Source organism: Artemia franciscana, chromosome 8, assembly GCF_032884065.1.
Source record: "Artemia franciscana chromosome 8, ASM3288406v1, whole genome shotgun sequence".
NCBI classification, from domain to species: domain Eukaryota; kingdom Metazoa; phylum Arthropoda; class Branchiopoda; order Anostraca; family Artemiidae; genus Artemia; species Artemia franciscana.
In genome coordinates this window covers 21,067,796-21,082,455 of record NC_088870.1, presented here as the reverse complement: position 1 = coordinate 21,082,455, position 14,660 = coordinate 21,067,796, and the positions used below count along the sequence as shown (strand labels likewise).

Sequence of the window (14,660 nt, the reverse complement as noted above, 5' to 3'; positions counted from 1 at the left end):
CATAAAAGAATCAGAGAGTCTGAGTGAAGCTGATGACGAATTTTTTTAGTTTTTAAACAAAGCATGACTAAAACCCTCTGTCCAAAGATCAGGTACTACAGAAGGTCAGAGTACGAAAAACATAGTCAACGCCTATGAAGAGAGAGTTTTCGCCTATCTTTTCGAGCGCCAACGAAATCATCAGTCGGTAATTAACTTTGTTTTTTTTTTATATATATATTTAGCTAGTTCTTGTAACTAATGCTTTGTCAGCTAAGAATAAGCTCCAGTCTAACTCCAAGACATGCTTCAGGGATTGAGAAAATGGACCTCGATATTTGCTTTAAAGTTGGTCCGAAACAGAGCAAGAAGCATGCAGTACCGTTAACCTAGATTTTGGAACAAAACAAGTAAGGTCAGGGAATTTGCAAAGAAGTGGAAAGGATTTTTTCGTGCAATTCAATAGAAAAGGTGGCTTTAATGATTTACCAATGTCCATATTTAACGAATTTTAGACACCATGGATGCAGCAGTAGCTGCAACCTAGTAGAGAGCGAATCTCGGCCCATAGTAACCGAAAATAGAAACAAAATGTGTTTTTAGAAAAACAAATTTAATCTATGCAAAAAAATTGTTTGATGCTGATTGAGGAGTTTTAGCTATTACCCACGTTAAATTTCAACGTAAATTTTGAGCCCGAAAACAAATTTCTGTTATTTTAAAAAAAGCCCGAAACTTCTCTATAATGGCGTTGGATCGAAATAAAAAGTACACTATTTAAATTGCTTTGTCGAAAACGCCTAACCGGGGGAATACAGTCCCCCACCCTAAAAACTAAAGAAGATCGTATTTTTGCATGGATAGCACTGATATGCTCCTTTATCTTTATTTTCTGCTTTTTCTTTTTTTTCAAACGCCCCCAGGTCACTGGATGGTCGTAAATGCGATTGAGGGCCATTTCGAAAAAATTCGTTTAGAGTTAGTGTCCTTTGTAAATTGAGACCAATTGCGCCAGTTTAAAGATTTTTTACAACCTTCCACTGTGCCACTTACTAGACTTGTTGCTCTTTTATTTAACTGATCCGTTTGACCTTGAGTGAGAATCACATCCCCGAGCTCATAAAATAGGCTCCTTATCATGTTATGGTCCCAGCCAAGAGTGTACACACAGTGAGCAGACATTTAGTATGGCTTGCTACTTTGTTCGTAAGCAATGTGCGAGTACAACTGACAGAACCCTTAAAACAAGAATGTTTCTAAGTGACAAGTCCAAAGTTTGAACTTGTTACTTAGGAAGAAGTTTGAACCTCAAAATTAGTTCAAAACTAGAACCTCAAAACTAATTATATTACAATTTGTCTTCCATTTTATTTTAAGTTGTGTGCTTTTGTATTTGAAAGAAAAGTTTGTTCCTTTTATTTTATCTCCGCTGTTCAACATCTTGAGGTGGCAAGAACGAAATCGTGCTGTGCTCAGGCCTTCTGATAGGTCTTAGAATCATTTGTGCAGTCGGTATCATATCATGTGTGTATGTGACTGATTGAAAAAGAGATGGATTAGTCGATTTGAGATTTTTTAAAGGTGGTTTCTTTGCGCTAGCTTGGGAATTACAGCTTATAATCTTGTCCAGTGTAGATGACAGGGTGCGACACACTAAAAACGAGGAAGATAAGGGCAAACAAAAACAGCTGTCAAAACAGATGTTCTTTAAAAAGAAATTTGCTGTTTCTGTTTAAAAGAAAAACAGAACAAGAAGTAGAAATAGGTCAACTGTTTCTGTTCTGTTCTTTTTTTCTTTTTTTTAAGCTTCTGTTTCAAACAGTTCGTGGTAACGAACTGTAGTAAGGAGCAACCCGGCTCAATAGTAACCAAAACTCTAAAAAATGGAATTTTGATACCAATAGCTACATCAAAAGAATCGCATTTTAATGCTGATTTTAAATATATAAGTTTCATCAAGTTTAATTATACACATCAAAAGTTACGAGCCTGAGAAAATTTGCGTTATTTTAGAAAATAGGGGGAAACACTCCCTAAAAGTCATAGAATCTTAACGAAAATCACACCATTAAATTCAGCGTATCAGAGAACCCTACTGTAGAAGTTTCAAGTTCCTATCTACAAAAATATAGAATTTTATATTTTTTGCCAGAAGGCAGATCACGGATGCGTGTTTATTTGTTTTTTTTGTTTTTTTTTTTTTTTTTGTTTTTTTTTCCAGGGGTGATCGTATCAACCCAGTTGCCCTAGAATGTTGCGAGAGGGCTCATTCTAACGGAAATGAAAAGTTCTAGTGCCCTTTTTAAGTGAATAAAAAAATTGGAGGGCACCTAGGCCCCCTCCCACGCTAATTATTTTCCCAAAGTCAACGGATCAAAATTCTGAGATAGTCATTTTATTCAGCGTAGTCGAAAAACCTTATAACTATGTCTTTGGGGACGACTTACTCCCCCACAGTCCCTGTGGGAGGGGTTACAAGTTCAAAACTTTGACCAGTGCTTACATATAGTAATGGTTATTGGGAAGTGTACAGGCGTTTTCAGGAGGATCTTTTGAATGGAGGCAGGGGTTGAGAAGAATGGGATGTGCGGGGGGAACTTTCCATCGAGGAATTTGTCATGGGGGAAGAAAATTTCCATGAAGGGAGCGCCGGATTTACTAGCATTACTTAAAAAAACAATGAAAAAATAAATATGAAAAAGTTTTTTTCACGCTGGAAGTAAGCAGCAGCATTAAAACTTAAAACGAACAGAAATTGTTACCCATATGAGGGGCTCACCTCCACCTAATACCTCGCTCTTTACGCTAAAGTATTTTTAATAATTTCAACTATTTATTCTGCGGCTTTTGTGATTCAGGGGTCATTCTCAATGAATTGGGACAAAATTTAAGCTTTAGTGTAAAGAGCGAGGTACTGACGAGGGGGTGAACCTCCTCATATATGTAAAAAAAACATGAGAATACAAGTTCTTTACGTAAGCTAATTTATAAGTTACGTATATCTTTTACTTATAAAAAGATTCGTAAAATATTAAAAGTTCGAGTTGCCTTTTTAATTAACCGAAAATCGGAGGGCAACTAGGCTTCCTCCCCCGCTCTTTTTTTCTCAAATCATTCGATCAAAATTATGAGAAAGCCATTTACCAAAAAAAATAAATAAATATACAAATTTCGTTTTCATTATTCCTCTGCGGAGAGCCAAAATCAAAACATGCATTGATTCAAAAACGTCCAGAAATTAAATAAAAAAAAAACAAGTTTTTTAAATGAAAGTAAGGAGCGACATTAAAACATAAAACGAACAGAAATTACTCCGTATATGAAAGGGGCTTTTCCTTCTCAACGCCCCGCTCTTTACGCTAAAGTTTTTTACTGTTTTAGAATGTAGAGTTAAGATTAAGAGTCAAACTTTAGCGTAAAGAGCGGGGCGTTGATACGGAGTAATTTCTGTTCGTTTTAAGTTTTAATGTCGCTCCTTACTTTCATTTAAAAAACTTGTTTTTTTTTATTTAATTTCTAAAAAACACAAACAGTGCCAAGCCTTAGTCAGGATCTGGTATCAACATTAATTTATTAAACATATTATTTTTAGGTGTTTTGATAGTTACACTGAGGATGAAAACGAATGCATTGTGTGCCTACCAGCAAATAAAAGAATAAGGGAGCAGATGAAAGCTTTGGCAAGTACTTATTTCATAGGGAATTATTTTGACTAGTAATTTCCATTTGATTATATCTTTAATTTTTCTCGCTGCTTTGTTGGTTTTACTCTGTTTGCTTAACTTAGTTACTCTTTTCAAAACACTTGTACCCCACTCAATATTTTCAGTAAACTAAGTTCTAACTCCTGTACTGGTCGATACATTGTAGAACTTGATAAAAAGGTTGTAAATTATGCTATTTTATTTCAAAGCAGCATCGAATTGAGTCCAGCTGGGTTCGTTTTTATTTACTAAATAAAACGAAAATAATTTTTTACTGGTTTTCAGGGACAGAGGTGGTATTTTTGTTCAGTAGCGGGTTTGGGAACAATTTTGAAAACAGTGTAAAAAGGGTGAATCACTTGAAATATATCGTAAATTATACGCGATGTGTCACAGTCTTGGATGTTTCTAGGGGGTTACTGGCTCAACCCCCTCCCCCCGCCCTCCTGTTCAAATCTCATCAGTGTATGCCTTCTTATCGTTCATGATAATAATTAAAAGTAAGATAGTAAATTTAGGTATATTTGAAGACCACACTGCCTTTCCATGACGATAAGTAAAAGTTCGAATTGGAATAAATCTTTTTATTAGACAGTGAAAAAAACAATAAAACATTAATGGATATTTTGATCACAAATACAGTGACCTTCATCAGAAGATATACTCTGATATATTACCTCGTCGAATTGCTGAAATTCAGGGTATTTTTCCACCGTGGATTTACCATGATGCTGACAAATAAATATGTGAATTTGAATTAAATGAGCTCAAATTGAGCTAAAACTGTAAATGAACACATTTACTTCGATGAAATTTGTCGCAAGAGAAAAGAAGGGGAAGCCAAGCAATGATTAGATAAAAGAAAAATAACTTAAATAACTTTTAAAGAGATAAAAGATAAAAGAACTAGACGGTATCATCCAGATTAATCATAATATCACATTGAAAATAAAATTTTTGCTGTGATTTAAAAGTTCTCTGACTGTGAACGATTTTTAAAAAAGTGAACTCTATTTTGTGCAAAATATGAATGTGACATAACTACCCAGGAAAGACAGTAGAAGGGTGTCAGAAATAGCTTAGGCTTTAACCAGACGATATTAACAAGATTAATTATAATATCATATATTAAAAATTAGATTTAGTGATTTATAAGTTCTCTGATAGTGATTACCTCTATATCCGCAATGTATAAACGTGACATAACTACTCGAAGATTCTTAGGATTAATAATGTTTCAACTTCGGGATGTAATAGGGTCAATCCATCTCAAGCCATTTTATGTCACGCTCATTATTTAAAATTAGTTGGCAACCGGTTACAATAGAATAGAATAGATAGATAAGTGTATTTCAAAAGCCTAAGGGCCATATACACACAACAATATAAATAAATAACACACAAGCAAGAACATTAAACAACAGTACAAATTACAAGCACGCACAGAAACAGAATACAGCGCGAAAATATCTAAACTAACGACAAAATAAGTTAATCATAAAAACGTTTCTTCTTACTAAGGATTAACGGACTTAACGGAATATTAGAGTCCAAGTCTTAGAAGTCGCATCTGGTTGTGCTTCAAATCCTTTTTACCTAAAGTTTCCTTGAGAAGAAGGGGATTGTTACGTGGATAATGTGTCTTGAAATGTTACACCATAATTAAACCTTAATTTGCTTTCAAACATTCACTATTTTGTATCATTATTATTTACCTTCATCAAGGTTGCTAGATTTTTTTTTGTACTATTTCTATTTTCTTTAATTTTGTTAAAAATTTTACAGGCTTTGGATTTAAATTATTTCCGATTAGTCTTTAATTAGGTCTTTAAATTTTCTAATTTTTTATTGATCAATAATAAGCGAATATTCTTATGAATGATTCGTCATTACCGTAGGAACCCAGTCCTGGTGTGGATATCAATTCGTTTTTCCAAAAACAAATTTCCGAAGCTGAAGACTGTTTTAGTGTGGTTGCTGAGTATTTTGGTAAAGGGCTGTTTAATCAACAAGAAGTAAAAACCCTTTCAAAAACTGCCAAACCCCAACTTAAACAAGGTATTGCCTTTTTTTTGTTTTTAGAGAGCATGTCTTTGGAAGTTTAAATGTTTGAAAATGGTTGCTAAATTTCCTTTAGGTAATTTTGGAAGTTATGCTAAGTGCTTCTTCCTGTGAAAAGTTTGTAAACTTTTCTATCAGAAAGAAATTTGGCGAAAGTTGATTACAGTCAGTTGTAATTTTCTGTCTCTCTTTCTGTTTTTGTGATTGTCATAATAAGAACTAATACACTTTGAAAATGTTTCTGTTATGACTATTTGGAAAAAGAGAGGGAGAAAAAAAGGGAGGAAAAGGATTTGAAAGCAAAGATGTAAAGGAAAAGAGATATAAAAGCAGTATTTTTGTCTATCACTATTTACTATGGAGAGAGTAAGAAAATAGGATATACTTGTATCGATACTATTATGCTCTCTTCCCGTTTTAGGATATATGATTCAAGCTATGATGATTTTCCCCGTTGCTCCTGCAATTCTGTGAAAATCAAGATTGTAGAATTCAAATTTTCTTGCTTGATTTGGACATATTTCAGGAGTTTGTAATGAAAAGGATTTTCTTTTTTAAGTTACATCAGATTAACTTTTAGCTAGCTTAAATTCTCTGCTGCTTATTCTAGTTTTATTTTAAGAGTGTCTATTTTAGTATTTATATTTTTCATGGGTCTTTTCTTCTGTACTTTATGTGTTTTATCTTGTGTGTTTTCCCTTGTGTTTGCTGTTTTAGGTTTTTATAGCACTGGGTAAGAGTCGTAAAATCGCCAGGGGTTTCTCAGCTGATTTTGACTAATGCTGGTGTTCTTAGTCCGAATATCACATTCTATCACGCTCTATCAGGTCAACTTTTTGAAAAGCGACCATAGGCCTACCTCACGAGCTATACATATACTGATAACATGGGTTTTGAGTTCAGTCAAATTTTTCTTGTAGATAACATTGAATTATAACATTATGCTATTTCTCTAAAATAGCTACAAATTGATTCTAATGTTCATTGCCTGACATTAACCTGCATTTTTCTATTTCTTTCACTTGATTTATATGGATTTGGCGCAACGGCCCTGCAGGAATGATCCTGACGTTTTCTGCTTCATCTTTAGAGCTTACACGTTGCCAGTGGACAGAAGGAGCTTCACATGTTTTGTAAAGCACGCCTACGAGGCTTACTTTGAAATCAAACTCGGTGACCGAAATAAGTCTCGGGCACTGCACACAGTGTACAAGACGTACATGGAATACCTCAGGCGGTGGAAGAAGGGTGTGAAAACTTCACTGAAGATTGGGATTTCGATGGTTTCAAGGGAGCTTTTAGACCGTTGTTACTTCTGTGCCATCAATACTACTGGCATCAACTGCAAGAATCGATACAGCCTCCAATACCCTGACCTTCCGTCTGCCTGCTGTCCAGTTGCTCACTGCCAAGAAATTCCTGTACCAGCGTTCCCAGGGCTTCCCAACAGTGATGGCAAGGCCACAACTGCAGACGAGGGAGGATATACAGAAGAGGAGCATAAAGCACAAGATGGTCTGCAACCCTTTTTGCAATACGAGCTTATTCATGTGGTTTGGATCTCAGCTTGTCGAAGACTTTCTCCAAGCTGTTGGCCTCCAGACTCAAAGAGAAAAATCTACTTGGTGAGGACGCGCGTATCACTTTCTTTCGTAGAAGGTATGAGGACTATATGGGCTACTTCTGCCTGGAGGAAGACTGTGTGTACTGCCGAGATCTTGCCGGTCTTCTTGGTAAACTTGGCACTCCTTAATACGATCGGAGAGATTAGCGACTCTTCATTGACAGCAACAAGATCTCTTTGAAGTGTGTGCTCCTCCACAACGAAAACCAGTTCGCCTCAATCTCTCTTGTGCACTCCACAACTCTCAAAAGAAAAATATGAAGCAGTAAGTACCTGTATGACCAAATCCAACATGAGCAGCACCATTGGATCATCTGGACAGTGAACTCTCTGCTTGGTCAGCAGTATGGGCTCACGAAGTACCCATGCTTTATGTGTGTGTGGGACAGTTGAGACAGATCCCAGAACTATGTAAAGAAAGAGTGATTGGCGCTAGAGTAGTTAGTACCCGGGGCATTTAACATCATAGACGAATGAGCTGTCATAAAGGACACAGAGCACGTGTTTTGCACGTGGTGAATAACTTACATGGGTGGGTACGAAGGCAGCAAACCACACCATACTAGTTAGAAGCATGATAGAGGCCTCCGAAAAAATGAGTGTTTGATGATTATAAAGATGTACTTCCTGTTCTTACAAATGGGGAAGTTTCCTGAAAACCTTGGGGCAATGAGCAGGGAGAAAGGTTCCATCAGAACATGCGCTAAATGAAGGATAGGTAATAGGGAAGTTGGGATGCAGTCGTGATGGTGGACTACTGAGTGTTGCTGAAGAGAGACAACCCAGCACCTACTCACACACAGGAATCTAAGAAACACCGATTCATGCTGATTTATGAATTATGCTTATCGAATTTAATTGAAAAATAAAAATATAATTTGAATACGTTGAGTGGTATTTCTTGAGGAAAACGGAAAAAATCGTTAGGTGTTTCTCAGCCAATGATCTGCAGGTTTTTTTATGCAAAATAGATTTTTTTAAAGTTTCTGTTGCGGAAAGCCTGACATGATTGAGCAAAACCAAAGTCATTTTTAAACTCAGAGCATCAAAATTATTCTAATTCAGCTGGAAAACCCTGGACAAACTAAAATTTTTTTTTTATTACCCATTGCAGTCAGACAACAATTTTCGATATCTTAAGTAAGTTTAAATCAAAATGAGTTGTAAGAACGCTACATAGATATACCCATAATTTTGTTTTATATACTTATAAGCTATTGTGAATTCACATCTGGTTTTGGTTGGATCTTCTACTTCACCCTCTGTATATATTATATTCACTCTATATATATATATATGTATATATATCTAGGGGTATGATTTCTGTAATAAAATGTCTAAATAATTTATCCAAGAGGAATTTAATCAAACTTTTCTGGATTGTTAAGAATAATACAGCTCTTGAATATAGTTTTAAATTAATATGTGATACAATTTGCATTCTAACTAAAACGAAGTTTATTTCAAAAAAGAAAAAGTTTGATAAGATTGGTAATAAGGATAACAGATTATATTTACCTATTAATTTTACTTGTAAGCAGATTGAAGATATTAAATCAGCGGGGTGTGAAACAGGCCCTTCCTAGTAATTTGAATTATAATGACAGTCCAGTTTTAACTTATAAATTTTCAAAAACTATTGGGCAAATTATTTTTAATTATAATTTAATACTTAAAAGATTAGATAGTGATATAAATTGGAAACCGGTCTGTAACTGTAAGCAACTTGGCCCATTTGTAAATCCTACTTACAAACATGTTATAACAGGGGACTTGTCAATAATAAAGCAAGATGATCTTCAAATTATAATGAATAAAGGGGCTAATTTCCGTCTTTCTCATCATCTGAAACTATCGAGTGTTTTTGATGGCTTGGAAAATGATTTTGATTTATTTATTGATAAGTGGTGTAAGAAAGAGAATAAAAATAAAGAGAGTTTTCAAAGTTGGAAGAATTTAATTATTAGTAGAATAAGAAATAAAATATATTCTAACTTAAAAATAGTAACACTAAATCATTATTTTATAATGCTAAGATTAAACAAGCAATTGCTAATCTACAGAATGAATCTGTAATTGTGCCAGTGGATAAAGCTAATAATAATTTTGTCATAATTTGTCAGAAGCTGTATTGTGATATCTTAAAAAGGGAGTTATGCACAACTAATGTTTACGAAAAGGTAAATTTAGAGGATGAGAATTTAATTGAAAAGACTGAAGAAATACTTTTTAAAAATTTTTATATTAAAATAAATGACAATGATAAAAAGTTCCCTTTCCTATATTGGACTGTAAAATTTCATAAGAATCCCCCTAAACCACGGTTTATTGCTGGAGCAGCTAAATGTCCAACCCCTATTGCTGCTACTGACCTCTCTTTAATTTTAAAGGAAATTGTAAATAAGCTTAAAACCTATTGTTCTGGTATTAAAAATTTTCGAATTTGATCCATATTGGAGTGTTAATAATTCACTGCAGGTGATAGATTCTTTAACAATGGTTTCATCTAAAAGAATTGAGTCTTTCGATTTTGCGACAATGCATACTAATTAATCACTTAATGTAGTATTAGATAATTTAAAAACTGTTATCAAGAAATCGTTCCTCTTATCTAGTGAAAGGTTCTTAAAAATAGACACTTATAATAAAAAAGCTTTATGGACAAATTGCTTTAAGACTACAGTTAACTTGAGATGTTACAGCTTGGATATGATTTTTGAGTTATTAGAATTTGTTTTATATAATACTTATATAAGATTTGGTTGTGATTTGTACAAGCAAATCGTGGGAATTCCCTTGGGGGGGGGGAATGCCAGCCCATTTATAGCTGACTTGTTTTTAAGTCAACTAGAATATAAATATATAAAAAGGTAAAGGTAAAGGATACGGCATTAGACTTTACAGTCCCTACCGGCGGTGCTGATCTCCGTTTCTTGGCCCTTCAGCCAGGAAGTGCAGTGGGGGGTTGGGGGCCAACCATCCTGTGCTTTCGCACACCCTTCCTGTTTACCTTCCCCAGATTTCTCCAGGTACCCATTTAAAGCTGGGTCGACTCTGGGTAAGCTTACAGAGTCACGCCACTGACTATATAAATCATATAAATATCATATCATATAAATATATGATGGATAAGAATAATCCAAATAATTTAAAACATGTTTTGTCAAATAATAAAATATATTTAGATGATATTTTGGTCTTAAATTGTAAGGATTTCATTGATATTTCTAAAAATATATATCCATCAGAGCTTACTCTTGAAACTAGTCATGGCGCTGGTCATGAAGATCATTTCTTAGATCTAAATATTAACATTTCTGATAATAATAAATTAAGTTTTAAAATGTATGATAAAACGGATGATTTTGATTTTGAAGTGATTAGTTTCCCATTCCCTGAAAGTAATATACACTCAAATATCACATATTCGGCGTTTTTCTCACAGTTACTTCATTATGCAAGGATTTGTAGTAATTATATTGATTTTAAAAATAGATGTAAAATCTTAAGCCAAAAATTGATATTAAGAGGTTTTTCTGCAAATAAATTAACTTGGCAATTTAAAAAATTTAGTTTTCATTATAACGAACTTTTAAATAAATACCAAAAGAATTATCTGGAAATACTTAAAGAAATTTTCGGCTAATTTCGGAGGTTCGTGAAAAGATGATGCAGCGCCATTTATTTTGAATTGTGTTTCTAATAGAGCGGATTTTTTTTTAAAATAGCCACATGGTAAAGATGAATTCTATAATTGTTTAGTTCATTCAGGTTTTTGCAAAGTGTTAATATTTGTGATTTGGTAAAATTTATCATATTTAGTTTGCCTATTGTTGCTAAAAAGAGGAATATATTAACAGGATAAGCTTGTTTTGGTGTTACTTGGTTGTTCTACATTTTCTTTTTTTCTTTATTTTTTTTTCATAGGCACGTATTTTGGGGGTGATACCTGACACGGGGATGCCATGGATATTCTGTGGTAGGCACAGCACGTGACTGGGTAGAGAATTTAAAGTGCCGAAACCCTATAGGCAAGTGTATTCTCCTGATGAGCCCTTGTGTTGGGTTGTTGCCTCTGAATTATTTGTCTTTATTGTTTCTATTGTTTGGTAAATGACGATTTATACTTATTGACGACATGACTGCCTGTCCATGGATTATTCTTTATGGTTGATTGTGTATGGCCATGCTGTTTGACCTATGTGATTGTATGGATGAGTAGGGTTAAGGCCTCATTCAAGTGCTGGTCTATATTAATCACTAATTTAGGAAAACAGTCTTCCTTTTCTCCTTCTGTCTCCGTTCTGTCTCGTGTTTGTGCTGTTGCATTGGGGATTTCTCTTTTCATATATATATATATATATATATATATATATATATATATATATATATATATATATATATATATATATATATATATATATATATATATATATATATATATATATATATATATATATATATATATATATATATATATATATATATATATATATATATATATATATATATATATATATATTTGGGGGGGGGGAGGAGAAAGCATATCAATAGGACCAGAAACAATCGAGCATAAATAAGATTTATTCCAAACGTGAGTGGTTATGCTCCTAATAGTCTTTCGCTGAGTATTTACTCACTGGTTACATTTTGAGATGCATATTTACTCTATTGAAGGCAGATGAGTGATGACCATAAGGATATGAAGATACATTGGAACCTGTTGATTGATAAGTACGTCTTACTTAAAAACTGCCTGATGTAATTTCTATTGTATGCATATTCATTGTATGAAATTAAATAGTAAGGGAAGTGTTTTCAGCTTATTGGTCGACCGGTATTAAGGAATTTTGGTAGCATTTATGAGTGCCATGTGACTCGTCAAAAGTGATCCGAGAAGGTAAATCATGACCAACTCATTTCAAAACCTTATGAGTCATAGAAGTTTAGCTGGCCGGGCATCCATCTACCTGGAAGCGTATAGCAATACGATCGATGCATTTGTCAGTAGATTTCCACTCTCTGAGTAATGAAAGATCTAAAGCCGAAAGATCTAGTCGCTTCGGTGTTCTCATTGAAGCAAATCTATTTAGCTTTTGTGGTGTTCGATCACAGTAGCAAAAATTATATATATAGTTTTTGCTTTTTTTCTTAGTTTTAGATTTTATTTAATTTTAAGTTAGTTTGGATTTTATAAGACGCCTTGTCTTAGACAGGCGAAATATCCGTGTCGTTTTAGTTTGTCTTTACCTTCTACTGGCCGTAGTCACATTTTGTTTCTTCATCTTGTGATTTCTCTTTGTTTTTGTTACTCTCGGAGTATTCTTACCAGCTAACACAGGAGATATCAAAGAGGGAGTTAAAACAAAGTACCAAGAGCTACCTAGGAGGGTCTTCTCCGGATATCAAGGAATCCAGTCAACAATTTAAAAGAAAATAATTGGCCTCCTATTCTCAGTTCTACTAAATTTGTTTAATGCGGTCCGGTCCTGGTGTCATGTGTTTGGTCAGTAGCATGGAATATATCGGTTATACTACTGTTATTTAAAAGGGTGGTCTTATGAGATACTAAATAAAAAAATAAGTTTTTTCATCTGATAGTAAGAAGCAACATTAAAACTTCAAACAAATAGAAATTATTACATATATTAGGGGGTAACTCTTCCACAATACCAGGTTCTTTACGCTAAAGCTTTTTAGTACTTCAAGAACACCTTCGTACTGTTCTAATTAAACGAACATAGTGTTTCAGGAGTCGTTCTTTAAGTATTAGGACAAAAGACAGAATTCAAACTTTAGCGCAAAGAGGGAGGTGATGTCCAGTAACCCACTCATATACGTAATAATTTCTGTCAGTTTGAAGTTTTAATGTTGCTCCTTACTTTCAGTTGAAAAACTTGTTTTTTTTTAATTGAATTTCTGATCGTTTTTTTTAATAATGCCAGGATTTCTGACTACTCTTCATGGAAAAATTCCTCCTCCCCAAGGGTTTATTCTCTAGACAATTCAATCTGCCTCGGACAATTACCCTTAACATTTCCACAAGTAAAATTGAGTCGGCAAAGAGAAAGTAAGACATAAGAAGAATTTCGTATAGGAATTATGACGAATTCCCCTTGAAAAATTAACCCCCTGGAAACTTCTCTCCCCATGGATAATTATCCCCGTGAAAAATCCCACCAGCAGAAAATCCCCCTCCCCCCGAAAAATGTATGCATACTTCCCTGCGACAACTACTATACGTAAACAATAGGCAAATTTTGTAACTTAGAGACTTTTCCCAGGGGCTGTAGGAGGGTCATGATATTCTCAAAGACATAGTTATTCGGAATTTCAACTATGCTGAACAAAATGGCTATCTCAAAATTTTGATCGGAGAATTTTGCGGAAAAAAGGGGCTTGAGGGGTTCTAGTTTCCCTACATTTTTTGGTCACTTAAAAAGGGTACTAAAACTTTTAATTTCCGTCCGAATGAGTCCTCTCGCGATATTCTAGGATCACTGGGTTGATACGATCATCCCTAAGAAAATAAACAATTAAACGCGCATTCGTGATCTTTCTTCTTGTAGAAAATACAAATATTTGCATCTTTCAGATTGGCGCCTGAAACTTCTGCAGTAGGGTTAACTTATACGCTGATTCTGATGGTTTTCATTAAGATTCTATGACTTTTAGCGGGTGTTTCCCCTTTTTTTTCAAAAATCAGGCAAAGTTTCTGAGGCTTGTAACCTTTGATGGGTAAGATTAAACTCATTGAAACCTAAATATTTGAAATCAGCATAAGACTCCGATTCTTTTGATACATCTATTGGTGTCAAAATTTGTTTTAGAGTTTCAGCTACTATTGAACTGGGTCGTTCCTTGCTTATAGTTCGTTACGACGAACTGTTTGATAGTAATTATCGTCCTATGAGTCTAGTGCCAACAATTAGCAAATTTTTGGGAAAGGTTCTAGATTTAAGATTAGGGTGCTGGCTGCATAAGGAAAATATTGTCAGTGAGACGCAAGGAGCATGCCGAAAAAGGTACTCAAGTATAGACCTTGTGTTTAAACTCCAGATCCTCATTGAAAAATATTGCAGGGGAAAAGCTAAGCTTTATTTTGCTTTTATAGACGTTTAAACAGCATTTGATAGTATTGATGATAGGTACCTTTGATTCATTTTACATTCATTTTGGTACATTTTATTTCCGTACCTTGTTAAGATAGCTCCGCTCAGACTTTTTATTATTTATTAATTTATGTGTGTGAGATAACTTTAACTGTTTTATTATTGCTAAACAAGATGTTT

General features: G+C 34.2%; 1 protein-coding gene across 2 annotated transcripts in view; it reads left to right on the top strand.

The window, feature by feature from the left end:
- Positions 1-14,660, top strand: part of LOC136030128 (vacuolar protein sorting-associated protein 11 homolog) — an 82,536-nt gene that overhangs the window by 62,211 nt on the left and 5,665 nt on the right. Inside the window, exons 17-18 of one of the 2 annotated variants that reach the window (XM_065708811.1) lie at positions 3,572-3,659; positions 5,582-5,741. In XM_065708811.1, coding sequence (XP_065564883.1) covers positions 3,572-3,659; positions 5,582-5,741 — 248 coding nt within the window. Of the gene's footprint in view, positions 1-3,571; positions 3,660-5,576; positions 5,742-14,660 lie in introns of those variants that run through there. The other variant, XM_065708812.1, reaches the window with a different exon arrangement.